General features: G+C 32.3%; 1 protein-coding gene across 7 annotated transcripts in view; it reads left to right on the forward strand.

The window, feature by feature from the left end:
- PRKACB (protein kinase cAMP-activated catalytic subunit beta) overlaps nucleotides 1-26,940 on the forward strand; it is a 141,789-nt gene that overhangs the window by 67,985 nt on the left and 46,864 nt on the right. For 4 of the 7 annotated variants that reach the window (XM_079924899.1, XM_079924898.1, XM_079924902.1 and 1 more), the window contains one exon: nucleotides 24,851-24,912. The exons of 1 other annotated variant lie outside the window; for it this stretch is intronic. In XM_079924899.1, coding sequence (XP_079781025.1) covers nucleotides 24,851-24,912 — 62 coding nt within the window. Of the gene's footprint in view, nucleotides 1-8,931; nucleotides 10,382-21,629; nucleotides 21,703-24,850; nucleotides 24,913-26,940 lie in introns of those variants that run through there. 2 more of the 7 variants (XM_079924900.1, XM_079924903.1) reach the window with 2 other exon arrangements.

The following is a 26,940-nucleotide window of genomic DNA, read 5'->3' on the forward strand; positions in this document are numbered from 1 at the left end:
CCACAATTTAAAGTCATTAGCCATCTAGATTGTTTTTAATTTTTTGCTATCATATAAAAAAAACACTGTGATAAACATTCTTGTAGCTAAATCTCTGTGCATATCATTATTTTTATATTTTATAGGACAAATGTAGAGAACTGTTATAACCATTTTAAGCTTTTGTATTAAATAAATTGTATCCCAGGTATACACATAATATATTCTCTTGGAGTTAAATTTGTTTCGATATTCAGAGAAGACATGTTTAAATTCCCTCATATAATTTTCTGGCACAAAACATGATTTACTTTCTTATTAGTGTTTATCAGAAATTTTCCACTTTTCAAAATTGGTCAATTATTAGTAGCAAATGGTCTGAGAGACTTGTTTTAGTTGTTGAATAGAGCATTATCTTTGGTAATCAACATACTATAATCTGCTTGGGTTGGAGATTCAGATTCAGTCATATTATAAAGTATATCCTCTAAATCTGATTCTGCAATATAGTGGTGACTCATACTACTTCACTCCCACATTTCCTGGGTGGAATATTGTCATATACACTATCACATGAAACATTTATTTACTATCTGTCAGGCATTGTTCTAAGCACATTGCATATATTAGTTTATGTAATCCTTTAAAAACCCCAATAAGATGGATACTATTATTATTCACATCTTTCAGATAAAGAGACTAAAACACATTGAGGTAAAGTAATTTCCTCAAGGTAACATAACAAATAGATAAAATTTGAACCCAGGCAGTCTGGCTCCAAAGCCAACACTCTTTTTTATTTTTTTTTTTGCGGTACGCGGGCCTCTCACTGTTGTGGCCTCTCCCATTGCGGAGCACAGGCTCGGGACGCGCAGGCTCAGCGGCCATGGCTCACGGGCCCAGCCACTCTGCGGCATGTGGGATCTTCCCGGACCGGGGCACGAACCCGCGTCCCCTGCATCGGCAGGTGGACTCTCAACCACTGCGCCACCAGGGAAGCCCCCAAAGCCAACACTCTTAATCACCATTCTGTGAAATCTTTCTATATGTTTGTAAGAAAAACTGGGCTTTGGGTCCTATAGCAATGATTTCTGTCTGAGGTTTTCTGTTAGTTGCAGAGACCTAGTGCATATTATGAGGACCCAGAAGACTAACAGGCTGGTCAGAGAACTTTGAAAATAAAATGTCGTCCAAAAAGAGCTAGTAATTTGAAACTGGAAGGATGATGCATTTTCTGAGGGAGTGAATATTACTTGCAAGTCCCAAAACAATGGCTGATTTTAGCTCTGGGGTCTGGTTATGGTTGTATAACAAGTGTAGCCCACTAGGGATACATATTAGGTCTTGTCTTTGAAATGTTCAAATTAATCACTGTACTCATCTGCTCAAATTAGCAGGACTTCTAAATGGCAGTTTTCTTGGGATCTTCTTCCAGTCCCCTTCAAGTATTGCTAAACTTCTGGGAGTTTACTCATTCCAGAGAAGCTAATCTTCTTTCCAAAGGTTGGATGAAGAAAGAGATGGGTATTTTGATTAGTATAGAGGCTAGTAATCTCATTTTCAGCTGCTATTGATTTTGCCAGTGTTACATAGTTTCACAGTTTAAACTGGTCCCAAAGAATTTGATGTATCCTTGCTCTTGATGCGGTGCCACTGATACTTGTGGAGACTGGATTCTTAATGGAAGGATGTCTCCTTGTGGAGACACTGATTCTATTTTTCTTTTTTTTTTTAATTTTGAGACACTGATTCTTTTTTTTCATATTTTATTTAAATTTTATTATTTATTATTTTACAACAATCATTAAGAAATCCTGTACCCCTTCATTTAAAAAAATTTCTTTTATTGTTTTTCTTAACATCTTTATTGGAGTATAATTGCTTTACAATGGTGTGTTAGTTTCTCCTCTATAACAAAGTGAATCATCTATACTTATACATATATGTATAAATATGCATTAATTTTTATTGGAGTATAGTTGATGAGACACTGATTCTTAATTGAGACACTGATTCTTAATGGGAGGATGATCCACCCTTTCCAGTGTTATACTCATTCAAAGCTTATATCACAGATTTAGTTTCCTTAATTTATACTTACTTACTTAGTCATCCTGGCTTCATGCCAGGTTGAATGTGAGAAGGTGCTTTTGACTCATCCCCACACTGTACCAAAATTGGCCTTCCTTTCTTGAACATCTTTCCAGGGATAGCAAACTGGTTGTCTGTGACCCAGATGTAAATCACAGATATGTTTTATTTAGTTCTCATGATAATTTAAAATAATTGAATGTGATACCATTATTTTATATGTAAATAAAAATATTGATTTTAAAACAAGATCTTTCATATTAATATCTGGACTTTCATATTCTATTTTTAATAATTTTATTTTTTTTTATTTTTTTGGTTTTGTTGGGTCTTCATTGCTGTGCACAGGCTTTCTCTAGTTGTGGCGAGCGGGGGCTACTCTTCATTGTGGTGCATGGGCTTCTCACTGCAGTGGCTTCTCTTGTGGAGCATGGGCTCTAGGCGTGCAGGCTTCAGTAGTTGCAGTATGCAGGCTTCAGTAGTTGTGGCACACAGGCTTAGCTTCTCCGTGGCATCTGTGATCTTTCCGGACCAGGGATTGAACCCATGTCTCCTGCATTGGCAGGCAGATTCTTAACCACTGCACCACCAGGGAAGTCCCTGGACTTTCATATTCTTGAACCATTTGAAAAACTGATTTCAGTGGCCTCTTATTCCCATATGAGAACAAATGGGAATTTGCACTGAATAACTGTTCTCTTTAGCCAGGATTTATACTATCTCATTTGCTCTAGCCTTCACTATTTCACTACTTCTGTTGTTTTACCTGCCTATCCTCTGTAGGCACTTGAATTTGACCTACAGAGCCCCTAATATGAGCCTAAATCACCAGATTCTCCTTTATTCTTCGATAAAGCTTATTTAGTGTGCCTTCTTACTCATGGGCCTCAGATACTATCACTAAAATTGATAAGAAATTCTTGTAATTCTGAACCTTAGAAAGAATGGGGTCTAGGTTTTGATCCCTCCTTTTCAAATTCCTGTTTTATTTTTAATGCAGATCTACTTACCTCCTTCCCATTTGTTAGCTCTCTTTACCATAGGGTATTGAGAGGAACAACCTTTACCAAGCTCCAAAGGGTTTTGTTAGATCATTCCCCCAAGGTAATAGATGCCTACCAGCCTTAAATTTACATAATTAAGTTGTCGGCTGAAGTGATTCTTCCCACAGCAAAGAAGATCTGCCTCAGATTGACTCTACTTATGTAGAGAAGCACTTGACAACTTTTTTAAAAAGAGAAATATAATTTACATGCCATAAGGCTCACTCATTATAAGTGTACAATTCAGTGTTTATTAATAAACATACAGAGTTGTGCAGCCATCACTACAATTCAGTTTTAGAGAATTTTCATCACCCCCAACAGTTCTTTTGTTCTCTTTTGCAATCAGTCCCCACCTCAGACAAACACGGATCTGTTTTCTATCCCTACAGATTTCCTTTTCTGGATATTTTATAAAAATGGAATCATATAATATATATAATCTATTGTTGCTGGCTTCTTGAACTTACAATAACGTTTTTGAGGTTCATCCACGTTATAGAACATATCAATAGTTGGCTCTATTTTATTGCTGAATTGTACTGTATTGTGTGGATGTAACATTTTTGTTTATCCATTCAGCAACTGATGAACATTAGGATTGTTTCCAGTTTTTGGTTTATTTGGATAATGTTGCTCTATCTGCATGCAAGACTGGGTGGACATATGCTTTCATTTCTCTTGAGTTGATGTCTAGGGGTAGAATAACTGGGTCATATGGTAAGTTTATGTTTATCTTTTTAAGAAATTTCCAAATTGTTTTCCTAAATAGCTTAATATTTTATATTCCTATCAACAATGTAGGAGGGTTACAGTTTCTTCACATTCTTGTTAATACTTGGTATCATCAGTCTTTTTTATTTTAGCCATTCTGGTGTGTGTGAATTGGTATTTAATTGTGGTTTCAGTTTGCATTTCCCTAATGATTCATGATGTTGAGCATATTTTCATGTTCTTATAAACCATTCATGTATCTACTTTGGAAAAATGTATTTTCAAATCTGTTGCCCACTTTCTAAATTGAGGGTTTTTTTTCTTATTATTGTCAAGTCTTTAAAGTTCTTTATATATTCTGAACACAAGTTCTTTACCAAATAAATAATTTGCAAATATTTTCTCCCCATTGGGCTTGTATTATCTTCTTAAATGATATCCTTGAAGAGCAAAAGTTTGTAATTTTAATGAAGTCCAGTTTATCATTTTTTCCCTTGATGGATTGTACTTTTGGTGCCAAATCTTAAGAAATCTTTATCTAACCCAAGGTAATGGAGATTTTTATTCTATGCTTTCATCTAAAAATTAATTTTTTGTGTTGTTTTGTGTGAGCTATGGAGTGGAGTTCTTTTTTTTAACTCATATAAATATCCAATTTTTACTGCGCTGTTTGTTGAAAAGACTTTTCTTTCTCCATTAATCATCTTGGCACCTTTTGTCAAAGATCAATTGACCATAATTGTAGGGGTTCACTTCTGAATTCTCAATTTTGTCGCAGTGATCAATGTATGTCTATTCTATGCCAATACCACATTGTCTTGGTTATTGTAACTTTAAAAAAAGTTTTGAAATCAAGTAGTGTAGGTCCTCGAACTTTGTTCTTTCCAAAATTGTTTTGGCTATTCTGGGTCCTTTACATTTCCATATAAATTTGAATCAGCCTGTCAGTTTCTAAAGAAAAGCCCACTGGGATTTTCATAGAGATTTCATTGAATCTATAGATTAATTTGTGGAGACTCTTCTATTAACAATATTGAGTCTTGAAGTCCATGAAAATGAAATAGCTTTCCATTTATTTTGATGTTCTTTAATTTCTCTGCAATGTTTTCTGTTTTTTTTTTTTTTTTTTTTTTTAGTGAGTAAATCTTGTTAAAATGGATTCCTAAGTTGTTTTTTTTTTTTTCTGTTAATACCATTGTGAATGGAGCTGTCCTTTTAATTTCATTTTTGGATTGCTTGTTCCTAGTATATTAAAATGTTATTGGTTTATATATATATTATATCCTATGATGTTGATAAACTTACTTATTAGTTCTTGTAGTTTCTTTATAGATTCCTTAGAATTTTATACATATAGAATCATGTCATCTGCAAAAAAGACAATTTTATTTCTTTCTTATCAATTTATATGCCTTTTATTAAAGGCATATAAATATGCCTTTTTAAATATCTTTTTTCTTACCTCATTGCACTGGCTAGAACCTTTCACAAAAAGTTGCAAAGAAGTGGTGAGTATAGATATCCTTGCCTTATTCCCATTCTTAGGAAAAGCATTCCATCTTTCACCATTATATATAATGTAAGCTATAGGATCCCCCTCTCCACCTCACCCCCAAACTCACCCTTTATCAGCTTGAGGAAGTTCCCTTCCAGTCCCAGTTTGTTGAGAGGTTTTATCACAGGTACTGGATTTTGTAGAATGCTTCTGCTACATATATTGAGATGTTTATGTCGTTTTGTCTTTTATTCTATTAATATGGTGTATTCCATTAATTAATTTTCAATGTTGAACCAACCTTGCCTTCCTGGGATAAATCCTACATGGTCCTGGTGTATAATCCTTTTAATATACTGCTGAATTAGGTTTGCTAATATTTTGATAAATATTTTTGTGTTGGAATGGATATTGATCTGTAATTTCCTTTTGATCTTTGTCAGTTTTGTCATCAGGCCTCATAGAATAAGTTGGGAAGTATTACATCCTTCTTTATATTCTAGAAAAGTTTGTGTCAGATTGGTATTATATCTTTTAATGTTTCATAGAATTCCCCAGTGAAGCCATGTGGACCTGAGCTTCTCTTTGTGGGAAAAATTTTAATTACTGGCTTAATATTTTTGTTTGTTTGTAAGTCTTTTCAGATTTTTTATTTCTTCTTGAGTTAGTTTTGGTAATTTGTGTCTTTCTATGAACTTGTCCATTTCATCTAAGTTATATCATTTACGTAAAGTTGTTCATAGTATTCTCTTTTAATCCTTTTAATTTCTCTAGCATCAGTGGTTATACCATTTTTTCATTCCTGATTTTGGTAATTAGTGTCTTCTCTGTTTTATTTTGTGTTAATTTTGGTCAGTCTAGCTAAAGGTTTATCAGTAAGACTTTTGGTGTCTTCATTTTCTCTATTGTTTTTATCTTCCATTTCATTGAATTCTGCTGTGACCTTTTTGGCTTTGGTTTAATTTGCTCTTCTTTCTAAGTTTCTTAAGGTGGAAACTTAAATTATTGATTTGAGACCTTTCTTTTTTTCTAATACATGTGTTTAAAGTTTTGAATTTCCCTCTAAGCTATGCTTTATCTATATCCCATAAATGTTGATTTCTTGTGGGGTTTTTTCCATTCAGTTCAAAATATTTTCTAATTTCCTTTGGGATTTCTTTGTGATCTAAATCCAGATATTAGGATTTCCAAAATTTCTCTCTGTTGTCGATTCCTACTTTAATTCTCCTATGATAAGAGTTCATTTTTTGAATGAATTTTCTATCCTTTCAAATTAATTTGAGATTTGTTATATTGCTTAGCATATGATTAATATGGAGAATTTCCATGTGTACTTGAAAAGAATGTGTATTCTGCTGATGTTAGATGCTGTGTTTTATAAATGTCATTTTAATGATATTATATTCAAGTTTTCTGTAACCTATTGATTTTCTTTTTTCCATGAATTATTGAGAAGAATATTGAAACTTTCAACTATAATTTCTGAATTATTTAGTTCTTTCTTTAAGAAAATTTTTTTTAATTAATTAATTTATTTTTGGCTGTGTTGGGTCTTAATTGCTGCGTGTGGGCTTTCTCTAGTTGTGGCGAGTGGGGACTACTCTTCGTTGCAGTGTGTGGGCTTCTCATTGCAGTGGCTTCTCTTGTTGCAGAGTACGGGCTCTAGGTGCTCTAGGGCTTTGGTAGTTGTGGCATGCAGGCTCTAGAGCACAGGCTCAGTAGTTGTGGTACGCGGGCTTAGTTACTCCACGGCATGTGGGATCTTCCCAGACCAGGTATCGAACCATGTCCCCTGCATTGGCAGGCGGATTCTTAACCACTGTGCCACCAGGGAAGTCCTTAGTTCTTCCTTCAATTCTGTCATTTTTGTTTTAGCATTTTGGAGACTATTTTGTTCATTGCATATACATTTCTAATTGTTAAATCTCCCAGAAGTATTGGCCCTTTTATCATTATGAAATTTCCTTTTTTTGACTTTACTAATATTTCTTGTCTTAAAGTCTATTTTGTCTGATATTGATATAGGTATTCCACCTGTATTATGGTTACTGTTACATGGTATAACTTTTTCTCTCCTTTGCCTTCAACCTATTTTTATCTTAAAATCTAAAGTGTGGCCCTTGTAGACAGCATATAGTTGGACCTTTTTTAATCCAGTCTGATAATTTCTGCCTTGTGATCTGTTTATTCACATTTAATGTGATTATTGATATGGTTGGCTTTACATCTTCGATTGTGCTGTTTGTTTTCTATATATCTTAAGAGTTTTTGTATTGTTGTTCCTCTCTTCCTTCTTTTGTGTTAAACAGATATTTGTAGGATGCCATTTTAATTCCTCTTTGATTTTTAAATTACATTTTAAAAAGACATTTTCTTAATAGTTAATTTAGGGGTTAAAATATGCATTTTATCTTATCACAATCTACTTTTCTAGTAAAATATAGCGACTTTGATGCAATATAGCTCCATTTCTTCTCTAATTTTGTGTTATCATTTTCACATGTTACCTTTATGTTTTTATAAACCTAGAAATGCAGTGTTACAATGATTGCTTCATACAATTTTAAGGTCTTTAAAGAAATTTTAAAAAGAAAGATAAATGTGTTTATATAGTCTTTTACTTATATATTTATCATCTATACTCTTTATTTCTTCCTGTCAATTTGAGTATTGTCCAGTGTCTTCATCTGGAACAACTTCCTTAAGTATTTCTGCTTGAAGCACATATCCTCTGTTGTTGTTTATCTGAGAATGTTTTTATTTTACCTTTGTTTTTAGAGGATAGTGTTCCCGGATAGAGAATTGTGAAAAGGTTTGTTTCTTTTAGCACTTTGAATACATTATTCCACTGCCTTCCGGCCTCTCTTATTTTCATGAAGAAGTCATCATTAATCATATTGCTTTTCCCCTGTACATGATTAGTCATTTTCTCTTGCTTCTCTCAATATTTTTTCTTTGTCTTTGAATAACTTGAATATGAGGTGTCTAGGTATGAATCTCTTTGTACTTATCATACTTGGCATTGGTTGAACTTAGATTGCAGGTTAACATTTTTCATCAGATTGGACATTTTCAACCATTATTTCTTCAAATATTTTTTCTTTGCCCTTTGTCTCTCTCCTCTCCTTCTAGGATTCCTATTACATGTATGTTGATACCCTTGATATCCTACAGGCTTCTGAGGGTCTGTTCATTTTTTTCCTATCTTTTGTTCTCTGTATTCTTCAGACCGGATGATTTCGATTGATCTATCTTCAAGTTCACTGACTGAGTCTTTTGCCCTCCTCAAATCTGCTATTGGGCTTATGTAGTGAGTTTTAAAGTTTGGGTTATTGTACTTTTTAAGTCTATAATTTTTATATCTTGAAAAGTTTCTCTTTCTATCATTATATTGAAATTCTCTTTGTTGTATCATTGCCATCATATTTTCCTTGAATTCTTTAAATACAATTTCCTTTTATTCTTTTGCTATATTTCCAATAGTCTTTTCTGCTAAATCCTATATCTGGGACCATTCAGAGACATTTTCTATCCTTTTTCCTCATTATGGATTATATAATGTTTTTGTCAGAAATTTGACTTTTTAAAATAATATTTTGTAGCAGCTCTGCATTCTGATTATTTTTTCTTTCCTCAGGATTGTTTTTATTTATATTGTTTTGTTTTAATAACTTCCATGGCTTTAATCTATGGGCTGTATCCACCATGTTGTCTGGCTACTGATTTCTCTGTTAAGGATTACCCTGTGCCTGCATAGCTTAGTTATTATTCAGTGATTAATCAGAGTTTGTGCTCAAACATTCTGAGCCAGTCTGTGCTGATGGAGCTGTTTGTGGGTTGGAAAGCATATTCAATGTTCAGGCAGTTTTCAAGCCTGTACCAGCTTTAACTTTCCTTTGGGTCCTACGGAATAGCTTCCTTGTCAAGCTGGGGTATGTGGAGAGCTTATTTAGGCCCTCTCTGCCTCTCTCATTTACATTTTCTCTACTAAATTTTTTGCTAGACCATCAGTCTACTGCTCACCCCTACTACGGCCACAACTTCAGGTTAGCAAAGCTGGATACTTGCCCTGTTCATTTGCTACAGTTTGCTTTTTTTTTTTTAATAGATGGTATCACTTGTATGGGGTTTTTTGGCTTCCTCTCCAAATCATGTCAGCCCTCTCTGGCAGTAAAGCTCCTGGTTGTCATGGAGCCCCACCCTGACAGAAGTACTGCACTGACTGAGCTGTGGGGGAACAGGAGCAGCACCAAGCAAGAATACCACAGACTCCCACTGTTCTCATGCAAAGTGTAGCAATTTTTCATGAATAAATGCTTCTCAGTTTGTTGTTTGTGATTACTAGATGTCCAGAACCATGAAGTCATTGTTTTTGATAATTTTGTCCAACTTCATAATTGTTTCTTGGAGAGAAGATTTGCTAACTTACTCATTCTTTCTTCACCAGAAGTCCTGTGTCACCTGGCAACTTTTAAAATGGCATGTTCACTTGGTGACATTCCACTTAACAAGGAACCATTCTATAGATCCCTTGTACCATTTTGGTACAAATTTTGGGTCTCTGGGAATCAGAACAGTTGTTCACCATACCATCTACCTTGCTATACAATCTGTCATCTTAATCCTGTTTAATGTAAGGGATTTTACACTTCAACAATAATTGTCAGTAACTTTTTTGTGTACTTCCCTCTTTTGAAAATCACATAAGTGGCATCTGACACTGTTTGTGATACTGAATATAATGGAAGTTTATAAATAAGTTGTTTTACAATTCTCCTTTATAAATGAAGATATATAGTATTATATTTTGTCTCCTCCATAATAACAGAATGTTTAAATGGTTAACATTTGTGCTGCAGTATAGCTTTCTGGCTCATGAAAAATGAAAGCTATCAGCGATCTGGGCAATAAGATTCATCGCCAATAGTCACTAGCAACAGCACACAGCATTTTAATATCAGTGAGGTCCACAGCTAGCAGTAAGAGCTGGTGTAATTGAAAGACGTTTAGGTGCAATCATTCTGCTGTTTGTTCCTTGCCAGGTTCAACATGGGATTGTGTGAGTATTTGAAGAAAACAGCAATTTTTAAAATATCTTTGAAAGATGTAAAAATGGTAGATAAGTGCTTAAATTTAAGAAACGTGGTAATTTTTAAATCATGTGGCTCTAAAATAAAAAGGCATTTTATTTGTCTTGGTTGATTAAAGCTTTAGAAAAGCTACTCCTTGGTTACAAGTGAACCGATAATTCTGCTCTAATGTTGCCGTGGTAACAACTCATGCTGATATAATTGAGAACATCTTATACATCCTGGTTCGAACATTTTCTCCCTGCCATTTTGAGTTGTTCTAGTGGTATATGAAGAAGCCTAGGATAACTAGCTTGAAAGAAATTAAATCTAGTTATACACATCTTTGGCATTAATCTGATGTTTACTAGTGATATCTCGCACTGAGCAGTTATGCTTTGCTTCTAGGAGCTTCTCTTTTTAAAACAAAAGAAAGCTCTTTTCATTTTCTGTGTGCTGCATGCTCTAATGTATGTGTTTACACCATCGGTTCTTATACCTCTAGAGATTAGCATAACTCCCTTTGCTGTTGGATTGTTGTTTTGAGCAGTATGTTTTGGAAAGGTTGATTTTCATCATGAGTGGTAAGTATGCTCTCTGAGACTCTGTAGGTTTGTATTTTTAAAAAATATTTAACTATAAAAGCAAAAAAACGTTTTATAGAGGGGCAGTTGTAAAGCCAGAACTACAGTGGATTACATTTTCTCTTGATGCTTTTGCATTTAGGGATTATAGTAATTTGCTTTTTAAATCCATTAACAACTGTGAATAATTAATATCACTATTAATAGTCAATACCAGTAATCAGTTTCTAATCTATTTTATGGTGTGATTTATTGTATTCATTATATTCATTAATACATTGTTATTAATTGTGTTATAAATTAGTGAGTAAAAGACCCACTGTGGTAAAGGAGGAATTATTTTAGTATCTGATCCTGAAGATAATTAAACTTTCCTTTTATTGGCTTTGTCTTTCTAATATTAATTTTTGTTAGCTTCTTTTTGGTTATATAAAAAATACTCAATTTTGCATAAGATGTTGCCAAAATTTTATTGATTTATTTGTTGCTTTTAACTATAATTCATTGAGAAATAGGAATTTAATGATGAAATAAATATATGCATTTTGGTTTTGGAGCCTTTGTTAAAATTTTTAGAAATAATTTTTTGGGAAATAATTTGTTAGAACAAGTACTTTTGTGATAGTTTCCTTTTTATTTTTGTAAATATGATTTTTTCTAAACATTTCTAAAATTGTTTTTTGAGAAAATATACTACAGTATATACTGCAGTTTATCATAGGGTAAAAGCTGTTCACTTTAAGCCAAACCTGCAGCTAAAAATAGATATCCTGTTGTTAGAGGCAGAAATATTTGCTTAGAGCATAATTCATTAGCATCTTTTTGCTTAACTAAAAAAGAGGATGTTTATTAAGTTAACCTTTGAATCAGATACATGTTTAGGAAAAGTGTTATGGTTTTTCTCTTAAAGCAGTCTATAGTTTATACTTAAAAGATTTGGAATTGGAATTCAGAACCTGAGAGAGTTGGATTTTTGTGGTATAGTGGTAGAATTCCAAATAGATGAACATTTTCTTCCATAATTGGAGACCATCTTATTATTGCCAATAAACATTTTTTATCCTGCTGCTGTATAATATAAACCTCTTCAACACTGTTAGGTATTTATTTATAGAATGATATTAGACGTTAAAAGAACAATTTTGCATGTAATATATTAAGAATGATTTGTTATTGTTATTATCCTGTTATTCTTCTGTTAGATAGATCTTTCTGTTCGAGTGTTTTAAATTTGGGCTAATACTACAAAAGCAACATGTTAACATTTCTTAGGATTTCTTGGATATCAAAACTGAATATACCTGGTTATCACACTTAAAATACTGGATTTCTTTGAATACAGGCAGTGTGTTTTTTCTCCTTGAAAGTGTTCTAGAGGTTTTACAATTGGATATGTTGGTTTTAGCTGAAGAAAATTGTTACTGCTTCTCTATTGCTTTTTCTTTCAAGAAAGCTATGGATTATTCAGATAGTATTTGATATACTTGATCATATTGGTCTGCCCTTATAGCCTTTTTTAACCGTAGGAATTATAGTAATGACAACTAAACATTCTGACTTTTTCAGGATTGTCCAATTTCAACTAATGTTACTCATAAGTGGTTAAATGCCTCAGCCATTTCAAAATGTGGAAAATTTGAAATGAAGTGTGGTTTTATTTGTAAAAATGAGCAAATGCCAGACCTTTTTATCTAAGTCTTTAGCTATACATGTGATATTTATGTGTATGTGGTACTTTCCTAGTTAAAAAGCTATTTCTTTTCTCCTTCCTTGCCTATTAAATATCAGCTTTTGGGGGGAATAGTTTTCTCTGGAATCTATCTTTAGCCCTCTTTTAATGCTGCATTCTCTCTGAATGATCTCATCCAGTCCCACATCTTCAGTTGTTACCTGAATGTTCAGTGCAAAAGTGAATTTTCTCTTTCCATCCCAAATCTGCTCCTTTTTCATTCATCCTGATTTTTGTTAATGATCCCACTCGCCATGCAGGAACTTAAAACAGAAGCCTTGTAATCACTGAACTTGTTTCTTACTCCCCAGACATGCACTCAGCCATAAATTTCTATTGATTCTACATTAGAAATGTCTCAAAATCACTCAATTTTCTCCATTATCACTGACACTGAGAATGCTTTTGGATCAGGAATTCTGTATCTTTTCAATCCTTTTGCAGTAACAGCTTCACTGGTCTCAACTTCCAGTTTTATATCCCTCCGGACCATTTTCCATGCTGCCATTTTAAAACTGCAGATACACCCATTTCTTAACCCAACGTGAAAACTTTCAGTTACTCCTTAGTGCCTCTCAAATAAAGGTTAAACTCCTTAGTGGGGCATATGAGAGCAGTGCCCTGCCTTTCTGGCTTTATTTGCACCACTCTCATAAAATTCTGATCTAGTCATATTATACTACATATTATTCCTTGCTCCCTTTCCATATTTATATCTTTTATTATAAAAATTCTGAAAACCAGCTATGCTTTTCAGTGCCTCCATTATTGACTCTGTAGAGTCAGATGATTCCTCTATACTCCTAAAGCAAACTTATATAAACTATAACAATTATTTATATTATACTGAAATTATATATTTGCATATCAGTTTCCAATCACCATCCTTTGAACTCCTTAAGTCAAGGATAGTGCAGTGTTCATCTCTGTGTTTCCAGTGGTTACCCTAGTGCCCCAAACACAGTAATGAACTCATAAATTCTTGTGAAATAAATGAATGATTAAAACTTATCCATTTTTTATACAGTACAACACTTTTATTACATTACTGATGAAGAATATCAGTCATGTATTTTGATTTTTTTGGTTCATGTGCTTATTGGAACATAACTAGCATCATTATATCAAAATCTCAAATGAAAACTCTGATCGGCCTTGTGGTAGTTGAGGGCAAATCTCTGAAAAAGATTTGCTATGCTTTGAATTACAGGAAAGTTACAGACTTGAGCAAAAGCATTTGAGTAATTCCCCTTTTTAGATCAATATTTTCTAAATTGAAAATTTAAGAACACAAAACTGGAAAAACAGTATATCAGTGGAATTAAGGAAGGGTACTTGCCTAGAAATGTATGTATCAGATTGAAGATCAGATGCCAAAGTTTAACAGTTTTATTTTGAGTAGTTTGCCTTCATGGAAAAGAAATAAAAATAATTTCACCCTTACTAACTTGGATGGATGAAGCTTTTAAGAAAGACTGTGGGAGAGATGAGTGGAAAATCCAACACTGCTGATTTCTTTCATTCTAAAACAATTAATAGTGGGACAACCAGAAATTTGTTAGTCTAATCAAACTGAGAAAGTGGCTTTTCTTCTTCCAGATATAACAGGGCTCTTCCCTGATGTGACGGGCATCACAAGTAGTAAGGAACCCTATAGTCCTGGCTCCATTCCCATTTTGGATTATTTAAATGATAATATAAATATGTATATATATATATCAACTAAAAGATCTGAGAAGTTGATTCTAACATACCCAAATAGGAGGTGGGAGGATCCATCTTATTTGGGGGGAGCATTTGTAAAGTTTTGAAAGGCTTCTCATTGTTCATGAATGAATAAACAAGAAAAGTACCAATGTGGAACCTATAAAAGAGATCATGCTCAAGGATAAGTTCACAGCCTTCAAGAGGAAGAGAATGAACTTATGTTTCGAAAATATTTATGAAGGAGGGTTTACAATAGGAAATTATAGATAGCGTCTATGTGGAATTCTTAAAAATTTCAAGTGAACATGGACTCTATAAAATAAGACGTTAAAGATAAAAAGATGAAACAAGAGACTAGGATGAGAGGAGAGCTGGACGAGAGGCAGGAATAGAAAAGAAGCAATAATGATATAAGAAAAGGTTATAAGAAAATGAACCTGGCATTTGTAGAGTATAAAGCTGCATTAGAAGCAGTAAAGAGCAAAATAATCACTGCAGGAAGGTAAATTGAACATGTAAAGAGCTAACTTGATAAAAGCTACCAGAATGTAGGGAAAATGGACAGGATAAAAATTATGAGGTGAAAAGTATGTTAGATAAAAGTAGGAACTCTACAAATTGAATGAATAACATTCCTTCAGAACAGATAATGACTAATAGAACAGAAACAATCATAAAAAATTATGATTCAGGAAAACTTAGAAGAAAATCCTAAAAGTATACACTGAAAGAGCTCATTGTGTGTTGACAAAAATTAACAAAAATACCAGCACCTAAATATATCCTGATGGAAGTTTGAATTACGAGGATAAAAAATGAATTCCACAAACATCCAGCTCTCCTTGCATCTTACAACTTAACACACATTTTTTTCTTATACAGAAAAAAATCCATAAATTGCAGACTGGATAATTTGAAAATCCTTCTAGACCAAAAATTAACGAAGATACAACAGCACATAGAAATACTGAATAAAATATAACAAGGATCCCTTTAAATGAATACTTGAATTTACAAGAATATAATAGAAATCCCCAGTGTGCAAAAAGTCAAATAGTAAGTGAAAAACCAGAGCTGTAAGGGGGAGCATACTTTGACTACCCTGAGGAAATTTTCATACCTTGGTGACAAAATGGCTTTTGTTTTAAATGGCCTCACAGAGACAGAAAAGTTCTTTGATCCATACAACTTGGGATTTCTTAGACTTGTGTATAAAGCCAGGATCCTCAAAGGATCATAACCTCAGTGAAAGCATAGACTAAAAAATAAAACATCTCCACTGACACGGGGAAAATAAGGAAGCTCACATTTCTTGGCTTGGGTTCCTGGGGAGGGGGGAGGGCTGTGTGTGCATGTGTATGGGATGCTTTTCCTGAGAGTTTGTAATCAACTGCTGCTTCTTCAGTAGCTTTCACGTTATAATCTGTATTAATTGTGTGGTTTAATAATTTTAAATAAAATACCTTAGAGTAACAGTTCCAGGCTGGTAACATCTATCGGATGCCAGGCAGAAGCTAATACAAAACATATCCTCATATCAAACCCTGCAGTTTTCTCACAGATAAAACCCCACTGAACTTTGAGTTCAGAGTCCAAAGCCAAAATAGATACATAACACACACAAACAATCTACAACAAAAGATATTTAGCAGATAAAACAGCATTAGACCCTACCAAGAATGTCAGAGTAGAATTGTCACATACAGGCTACCATTTAAATTAATCACATAAAAAAGAAATATAAGAGAAAAAAATTGTATGCACTTCCCACAGAGCCTCAAAATATATAAAACAAAATTGACCCGTTTAGAAGGAAAAATTATAACTATGTAAGATTTATAGATATATATAAAGAATTCTCACCCAGTAATTGGAGAATACACAGAAATATATAGAACACTTACAAAATTGATTTTTTGACTACACATATTTGATATACTTTAAAGAATTGATACATAGGCTGTGGTCTCTGACCACAAAGCAATTAAGTTTAATCAATAATAAAAGACTAATTAAATAAGTAAACACAAATGTTATATTTGGAAATTAAAAAAACTCAAATAACACACAGGTCAAGAAATAACTCATAAATTTAAAATTCAATTATGTATCAGAACTTGTGGGGTGCAGCTAAAGGATTTAGAGCCAAAATCTTAAATGTGTATGTTAGGAAAAGAGAAAGACATTTGTGATGTAAGGATGCAAGTAAACAAGTTAGAGAAAGCACAGTATGGTTAATCAAAAGAAGGAAAAAAACTAATAGAGACATGAGCAAAAGTCAGTGGAATAGAAAATATTCATCAGAGTCAACGCATAGTTCATGGAGAAGGCTTTTAAGAGAACTGATTAGAACTGTACCTATTTAAGATTTAATCATAGTTAAAATGTTTATTCAAAACTTAGCATGGGCTTCCCTGGTGGTGCAGTGGTTGAGAGTCTGCTTGCCAATGCAGGGGTCACGGGTTCGTGCCCCGGTCCGGGAAGATCCCACATGCCGCGGAGCGGCTGGGCCAGTGAGCCATGGCCGCTGAGCCTGCGCCTCCGGAACCTGTGCTCTGCAGCGGGAGAGGCCCGCGTACCGCAAAAAAAAAAAAAAAAAAAGAAAACTTAGCAAAATTGGGACTGGACAGTTTTATAGTCAAGTTCAAAAAACAAAAATTTTAATCTTGTACAAAATTTTTCAAAGAATTAAAAAGGAGATATTCTTAATTTCTTAAATATATGTATTCTAGTAATAGTTTCACAAGTAAAGTATGGGAAAGAAAAGCAGTTAGAAACATGTTCTTTGAAGTTAGGAACAGGAGTAGAATGCTCATTGTCTTTATCTGTACAGTATAACACTGTGAGTCATAACCTACACGGTAGGACAAGAAAAAGTTGGAGTAAAAAAAATTATCATTATTCACAGATATGTGATTATCTACATAGAAAATTCAATAGAATCTACTAGTGTTATTTTAGAATTAATGAGAGTCTGCCAGTCTGCCATATAATATCAGTATATAAACATCAACTATGTGCTATACATCAGCAACAAACAAATGGTAATTTTTTAAAAAGTCTCCCTTTTACAATAGCAACCAAAGCTCTAAAGAACCTAGGAATAAATCTAATAAAAGAATAAGACCTTTAAGAGAAAAAAGGTATAAAATTCTACTGAGATATTTAATATTTAACAAGCAGATATCATTTTATACCCATTAGATTATCAAAAATTAGAAAGTAAAAATTAAACAGTAACATATTTTGTTGAGGATATGGATCATCAAGGATAGAGTGGTAGTATATACTAGCACAACCATTTATTGAGCCACTTACTATTTAGTTAAGTTGAAAACGTGCATACCCTATCATCTAGGGATCCACTCCTATCTCTGTACATTCCGCAACAAGACAGAACATTTGAATTCAGGACCAAATGGAAAATCTTTAGCATATGCTTCTGCTAGATAAAATATCCTCTGAGAAAAAGCCTCAGTGAACAATTAAGGAAGTAAAGTACATTTCAAAGAGCATTTCAAAAATTGCCTGGGTCATTAGTTTTATGACTATAAATTTACTTTAAGTTTTATCACAAAATCCTTTAGGGAACATCTTCAGTCAAACATGGCTTGGATGGCCTAGAAAATCCACAGCATCCCTAGACAGAGAGCAAGTTTGGAGAGAAAGCATGTACATGTGATTTGTAGTGAACGAGTACACTGTGTGAATTCATAGTGTATCCATCTGTCCATATAGATACTAGTCAAATAAGTTAATGTGTTTCTTTCTATAATTTGATCATTTAAATATATATGTCTCACCAAAAGTTTAAAATTTTTTTAACAGTGTAGTGAAAGAGTGGGTCAATTATAATGTTCACTTGTAACCAAGACTTGATAAAGAATTAACTAACAAAAAATTGTAAGGAGAGGACAGAAGAGTAAATGTAAGCAGTATTGCAATAAGAATAGCCTTTATTGCCTATTAAATTTTCAACCACTCATTCATGTGTGATTTTGTGCAAGACTAATTAATATCTTAGAAAAGAAAAGTAGGCCCATTTGTGCTGTTATGTGGTCCCATCCACTGAACTACACAAATAACAGTTATAGTAATTAAAGTTGTTTTTTATACCCACTGTCATTTTCAGGTTACAGTGAATTTGCTTTGAACGAACATGTTTGAATATGGTGAAGCAAAGTGTCTCTTCAGCAAAGTGAACACAATTGCTCTTCAGATTAAAGGGATAGAAATATGATATTTCATTAATACATTTCCAGAGTAGGGTTTTGACTGGTTAAAAAGATATATGTATCCAAAGAATTAATTATAATCATTGTATAAAACACTTTTGAATATGTGTTTTTCATTCTATTCCTGTGTGTGAATATCTAATGAACATGTATGGGTTGGTAACTTCTTGTGTGTATGTTATTTTATGTGTTATTTAATCTGTTTAATTTATTCTTTTTGATCAAGCACGCAAATCATCAGAAGCATCTGGTAGGAAACCACTTTTTACAGAATAATTTGTTTGCTTTGTTGCTATAAGTTGCATTTTATGAGGCATTCTGTAGCAACTAGAATATTTTATATTTACTGAAAATATTTGTACTACAGCATGTATGTGTGTGGGGAGGTATACTTAGAAATAACATATAGAGTTCTAAAGAGGTGAGTGTTTGAAGTAGGGGTGCCAGAAGACAGTATTACAGTCTACTAGATTTACACTTCCTAGAGGTTTTGGAAGAGACTGTATTGTTATTTGTTGATAGAACTTGGTATTTTCATAACTAATTTACCTCCGTTCCCATCCTGTTTTGTGCTTTCTGACATACATTAAATAACCTAAATAGAATAATGCTTTTATTTAGGTAAAGAATGAAGATGAAAATAATTTAATTACATGAGATTAGGGGGACCATGAATTATAATCTGCTCAGTAAAAAAAATTTTTAACTTATTACAAAAAAAGATACTATTAAGAAACGACTGCTTATAGTACCTAATACTTGCTCTTTCCCTTATAGAAAATTTTAGAGGAACAGCTCCTTCTCTTATTCCCTAAATGGATAGCCATCAAGATTTAAAATATTCAGACCTGTAACCCCCACTGTTCTTCCTCCTTACTCTGGCTCCCCTCTTTCTTTAGCCAAGTGATCTTGCCTCCTATTTCCCAGAAGAAATGGAGTACAGCAATTGTGAATAACTCAGTTTACTCCTGGGCCTTTCCACATACTGAAAAGCGTCGCTGTGGCGAGTAGCTACCTCCCTGATTGGGCACTTTCTTGCCCATACACTTCACCTCCCACTGCTGCTGTACACTTTTACCCTATGCTGCAGCTATTTAGGTCTGTTGACATTTCCTGAGTAAACCATGCTCTTTCCTTTATGCATTTGATTCAAGATCATCCCAGCCTATCTTTGTCCTCAACTTCATCTGCCAGAGGAACTGTTTATCCTTCAAGATTCAGCACAAATGCTGCATCATCTTTTATGCCTTACCTTACTACCCAAGAATTTCCTCTTTTGAGCTTGAATAGCACCTGTAGATTTCTTAGTTGTAATCCTTGTCACATTCTATTACAGTGGTTCATCTATTTCCCCTTTAGCTTCTCATCTCCTATATAGTGGAGATATGTTCATTCTTTGTTGTGTTCCCAGAGTCTAGCTCAGTTTCTGGTACCATTGAACAGTGCTCAATAAATGTTGAGAAGATTGTTAAACCAGCACCAATGAAGTAAAAATACCTGGAAGACACTGTTGTCTCTCAGAAGGGACTTAATGAAGTATTACAATTCAGAGTGTCTTTCCTACAGTAGAGTTTTGAAAAAGAATAGAAGTCTAGAGATGGCATTGCAGTAGTTATAGGATGTGTATTTCAGTATATGCTACTTAATATTATTAGCGCTATTGCTATGAGGAGTTAAATTTTTTGTTAGCTGTTTTAAGGAAAATTAGAATGGTATTGATTTTGGCGCTGAACAGTAATTATTGATTTTATTTCCTAACCATTTAATTTAAAAATATTCTATTTGAATATGTTCAGTCAAATAATCATTTCTACATTGTTTTAGTCTGTACATAATATTTTGTAAAAATGTGCATAAGTGATTTCATGCTAATATGCTGTTTTTATGAGTGTCATTTAATCATTGTTTAATTTATTTTTCGGATACAAGCTTGCTCCTCTTCAGAAGTATCTGGTAGGCAATTACTTTTAATAAAACAAATGTTACCTTTTAAAACTTTTTATTTGGTTGTTTGCAAGTTGTTATGCTCCTCTTAAAGTTATATTTTTATAAAATATTTTGAGTTAATAAAATATTTTAGTTGATGGGAGAAATGGTTTAGTTTTATGTTGAGTTTTATCCACAGAAATTATTTATATTGCAGTTTCTTGTGTGATATTTTAGAAACAACAAATATAGCACTGTGAAATAGTGGGAGCTGTACAGGGTAACATAAGACAAATTAATACACACCACTTAAATTAGATAACCCAGGTTAATGAAAGGTTTTTGAAAGGAAAATATAGTTGTAAATCTTGAGTAAAACAGCTAATATTTTAATTGGGTATTTACCCTAGGAAGTTTATATTCTATTTTGTTCTGTTTTCTATTTGTTTCCCTTCTATTTTCTGACATCCATTAAAAGAAGTTAAATAAAATTGTGCTTTTATTGTAAAAGAGGTGTCAAAGAGAGAGGTGACATTTATCACATTACAAAGAAAACTGGAGAATTCAACATCTGGAGTAGTTATAATCTGTATAGTAATAGATTTATAAACCCTTCTTATAAAACATGAATGATAACCTCCTTTAAGCTTTGCATAATGGCATACTGTAATGAACAACATGCCCTTTTTATAACCAGTAGCAATGTAGAATCTAGCAGCAACACAGAACCAAAAATTGCCCAGTAAATAAATTTACTAACTATAATTAGTGAAACATTTCAGAATTATCTGAATAACATGGAATAAAGATACGCCATACTTGAATTTTTAATAAATTTTCCTAATGTTTAAAATGAACTCTCTAATTTTTAACAATGTCGTGTGTATAAATATATTCAAAGATATTTTGAGGGTGGTAAGATTTAAGTTTTTTTTAATGTACTTGTAGATATGCATAAAAATTATCACTTTGTTTCTTCTTTCTTCATCTCATGAATGTGGGTAAATATTTCTACAAACCAACCCTGGGTGAACATATAGATTCCTTTGGTATTTCTTAAACTGAAGAGAAAATAAATTTATATGGAAAATAAATGTAATTGAAGTATATACTTCTGGGAAGAAATTGAGGTAATTTTTGGTGTGTCCTCATTTTTTTAGTACCTAGTTTGCTCCATTATTGACCAGTACAGAACAAAATATATTTGCAGAAAAATCCTTTGTTGAGATGTTTTTTCCTAAGGAGTGTTACTAATCACTGTGTTTTCAGATAGGTACTGATGATTACTAAGAAGCATTACAACCAATATTATAACTCATGTGTTGAGCTCCAAAACCTGTGGCTGTTGCAGGATATCACAAGGGTTTAAATTGAGTGTAAATGTAGATATGGCTTATATATGAACACAAGAAAACAATTGAGAACTTCAAGTATATGCTTTATAGGGAACTCCAGATTAAATGTGCTGCAGTGTTTGAATTTGGCTTTCTCCCACCACTCGTTTTATTAATTAGTTGCCAACACCTTATGTCAGTGGATATAAACTTTAAAAATAACTAGAGAAAAGCATTTAGAAAGTTAAATTCACCACTGTGTAAAAATAATAAAATCCAAAGCAAATACATATGGTTCTAGATTGCCTATTTTTTTTAGAGTTATTCATAATCTAGCATGTTATAAAATATTTTATTTTTTGTGTTTATATTTATAAGGTATATATTTTGGTTAACCAATATTTTTACAAAGAGTTAACTGTGTTCATCTTTGCATCTAAGTAGTACACATATAAACCAGACATTTCATGTGTATATGTATACTTATGTGACAAAAAGTGTTGCAGGAAGAGTTTTCTTTGTGGAATTATTTAATGACATTATAATTAATGCTTATCCTTACTCTAAAAAGGAATCTATTTGTTGAAATAATTTGCAAAATTTAACATCTTTAATTCACACCATTTCTGATAATTTTCATCTAAGACCTTTATGAGAACTGTTATTTACTTTCTACAGTGTTACTTGACAGTAAACTCAGAATACTGATGAGTACAGAGAGTATTTCAAAGATTTTCCTGAATATCCTATTAGTGCATGAAATTCAGTAGTACTTAAAATTTTTCCTTTAGTTTATTCACCAAGCAGGAAAAAAGGAAATTTTCCTTCAACTTACCATCTTTGGCAAATACTGCCAGTCCTTCCTTTGACCAGTTAGTTTTTTCTTAACTCAAGATCCAATTAGCAAAAAGTGACAGGAGAAGCTGAAACAGGATGTTAGGGATTTTTTCCTTTTCCTGATTTTCTTCCATGTCTCCAAATTATCTATACTCATGCAGGCATCTGGAGAGTTTATACTGCAACTTGATGTGCAAGTTCTATAGATAGAAAATAACTAAAAATATTTTTCAAAAGAAATCAGAGGTATATTTTGGGAATCACAAGTTGTTTCTTAAAAGCCACAGTTGCATTTAGCAATAAATTATGTTTTTAATTTATTTTATAGCTGTCGTTTCCAAGTCAATGGCATGTGCAGATGTCTGTTTCATGCAAAAAAAAAAAAAAGAGATCTTACTTATAAAACCACTCTTCTTCAGTTGTAACTAGTATATTAACTTTTTAGAAGTAGGATGACTTGAACCTTCCTAAACTCAAAGAAAATGTAATAATTTTCCACCCCCAAATCCACCCCCAGGAAGAATTAGATCATATTTGCATAAGTAGTTGCAATTATTTGATTCATTGTTTTGGTGAATGAGATTTTCATATAATGGAAAGATTCTAATTTTAAAAATTATTTTTCTTAAATTTTCTAAAATAGGTATTTTGGGAATATTTTGCAAAATACAAGTGACAGTTTATATAAAGTAGTAAAATAATATGTTCAGAAATGCACACTAGTGTTACATAAAAACTAATGTCTGCTGTTGGTGCCTGTGAACACCATTTTGAAATCTCAAAGCACTTAAAATGCCAACAGCTTTCTTGTTTAACAGTATTTTGCCAAAGGTACTTCAGTGGGGGTAAAGGAGGAAATTACAATATATCTTACATGCCTCAGTTTAATACTACTGCATCATTAGAAGATCTTATTAAAGTATTTGTGAACCCCTCATTGAACTTTTGTCTTTTTATCATCATTATCATCATTCTTATTATTACTTCTGAAATAAATGCCACTGTGCCATTTGTTTAGCCTTTTACTATTTCAACACTATTTAAATCCTACTTTCATCTTTATTTATAGATTCAGATATGAGAGGAATAAAGGGAACTCCCCCCCCCCAAAAAAAAGAAAGACTAAAATAATTACTTCTTGTGTAGTTAGGTTTTGCTCTCTCAAACCTAACTATGGGAATAATGATACATTTTCTTAATGCCATTTTATCTCTCTGGAATTTTTTTTTACTATTTGTTTCTAAAACCCTGAAGTTATTTTGTAAACAGAAATCATTGTTAGTAGCTTTGTGGGAAGACAATGAAAAGAGGAATCCTTTTAAATGATTCATCATTTATCAAATCTAAAACTTCAAACCACAGCTCTATAAAATAATGTGGCTATTATTGATCATTATATAAACATCTGGTTTTGAATTGCTTTACTTTAGTTTATATTATAAATTAGGCATTCAGGCATTTCGTTTGCTCCAAATTTAGAATGAGAGCTTTAAGCTGTTTGGGTTTTTTGGTTGTGGTTTGTTCTGTTTTATTTTTAAGTCTTTGTGGCTATTCTTTGTGTTAGTCTGTAGTTTTTCCCTTTCTCTTTACCTTTAGTAGAGAGGATACAAATCTAATAATATAAATCCTTATACCTGAAAACAGCCCTTTGTCAAAGTCAGTTAGTTTTGAAACTCCACAAATCAACAAATTCACATTCTCCAGATTTTTTACTTCTTAGGTTTACTCTGTTAATATCTGCTGGCTTATTTATTTACAATAAGTATTTTGTCCTATATTGATTTCTAACTTTTTTCATTACTTTCAAGTATGTTTTCAGGAACAGTATTTTTATTATTAAATTTGAAATTATCAAAGTGACCTCCATAGAGAACAGTATTAGATATTCTTAGAAATTGGAGAAACTGTTTGCTTCTTCTTTAGAGAAACTAAATAGCTCTCTAGTCTAATCATGGTTGTGAATACATGTTTCATGGCAACCATAGTTGACTTAAGTCTGTGTTTTTTAAGCAAATATATTTATGTGTAATGTATTTATGTATGTAGTATAAATATTCTTAGAAGTCAAAATTTGGTTTTTTTTTTTTTTTTTTTAATATATTTTCAGTGAAAGAGTTTCTAGCCAAAGCCAAAGAAGACTTTTTAAAAAAATGGGAAAATCCTGCTCCGGTAAGGAACATTTAAAATTTTCTGTGATTTAAAAATCTTGCTTTAAGTAAAATCATGATTCTCACCTAAATAATTTACTACTTCAGAAAGTTTAATTTTCAAATAGCATTAATAAATATAAGCTGAACATGAGAATTTTGCCATAATATTATGTTTGATTTATTAATAATTTTATGTATACCTAAATTGGAGAAGGAACTAATTTCTGATATAATACCTGATTATACATTTTGATACTAATTCCAAGTTGCTACAAACTCTTGATATTTTCTAATATTCTAGTCATTTTGATTTATGCCTTCGATAGCATATTTATTATTTTTATTAATTATGACAATTAGGGATCATATTGTGCAGTTTCAAATTCTTAATCACAAATACTTGGCTACTGACAACATACCAAGTACACTAGGATCCTTTCATAAATGTTTTGATGAGTTAAGTTCTATATAATTTAAGTACTTTAGATCTTAACTAAGATCTAAAAATTATATATAAAAAGAGCCATCTACACTTGCCAAACTCTTTTTCAATTTATTTTTATAAATAATTAATGACCTTTAATAGTAGGTGAAATTTTGAAAACTTTTCCTAGCATAAAAATCCTTTTGAAGTATTTTTTCACTAAAAAATATTTAATTTTAAATAAAATGTTACGTTTTATGAAGATGCCATCATTACCAAGATTTAGAGCATGAGCTATATAATTTATGAGGAAGATAGCATATTCGTATGAAAAGCAGTGACTAGCAGAAAGAGATGTTTTGTTGTCTATTAATGATGTTTATTTTCATTATTTAGTTGGGAACTTTATTAAACATTTCAATCCATTGTTGTTGATAAAACCAAAAATTAAATATTAATCCATAAAATTAAATAATTCAGTCAGAATTATAAGGACTTTTTCTTTCTGTATCCATACAGAATCTCATGGCAATTTAAAATTATTAGAAATAAGAATGAAAACAAGTTTTATAAATAAAAACTTAGAGTTACTTGCTTCCTCCTTAATGATTAAGAAGCTATGATGTGTCTCCAAAGGCAAGGTTGATTTGCAAAAGATTAAGTCCAACTACAGTGAATTCCAGTAGCAATCCAAATTCCTCACTTATAAAAGAACCATATTGCATAACATTTTTCTAAAGCTTAATGCTATACAGAATGGCCCTTGGAAATATTTTTTCCAAGATTTTCATGAAGATGTTTATAATGAAAACCTATTAAACAAATGGGTTAGCAATTACTATTTGGTGCCACTTAGCACATAATTTGTTCCTAGTAATTTTCATTTTGTTGTGGCAGCAACAAATTCAATAGATTGATGCCTCCAATTCTTTGCTTCTATGCTATAGTCAAAGCCAAAGATATTTGCTTGTAACAAAGCATCTTTCAAGGAGAAAGAGAGTGATTATTCTTCTGGGACTCTGACTTTTGGTTATCTTTGTGGGAGTGAGGAACTCTTTTTACCTTATTGTTACTTTTTTAGGTAATACTGGGTTGTTATCACATCAGAGAGAGAAAACCATTAGTATCTCTCATGCTGTTATTATCTAGTTCATATAAGGATAGAAAGGAAGTAAGACAGTGTTTCTTCAGAGGTAACTCTAGTGAAAGGACTCTGATCCTCAGCTTATCTATTCATTATAATTATTTGTAAGTGCACTAAGACTGTGTGGCTTCCATGATTGCATACTTCTGGTCAGTTTGTAATTATTAAAATATGGAGCTAATTTATTAGAAGTCCAATACTATGAATTCATATTAGAATATGGCCTTTCATATTTCAACTGAGGATCTTACTTCCTCACATTTCTATTATGCTTTGTTTTGCGATGTAAGTCTCTTCTCAAATATTAGATCCTTTCTTATTCAAAGGGAAAAATAGAACCAATAATCTGCAATTTCAGTAGTCTCTTTGTATTGTTTTTAAATGGATAGTTATAAATTACCTATTCTGATAGCATATCATTAAATCTATTATAGTTTTCATAGTCTTATGAAAATTTCTAATTTTAAAGTTTATTTTTT

Source organism: Stenella coeruleoalba (assembly GCF_951394435.1).
Source record: "Stenella coeruleoalba genome assembly, chromosome: 1".
Taxonomy (NCBI): Eukaryota; Metazoa; Chordata; class Mammalia; order Artiodactyla; family Delphinidae; genus Stenella; species Stenella coeruleoalba.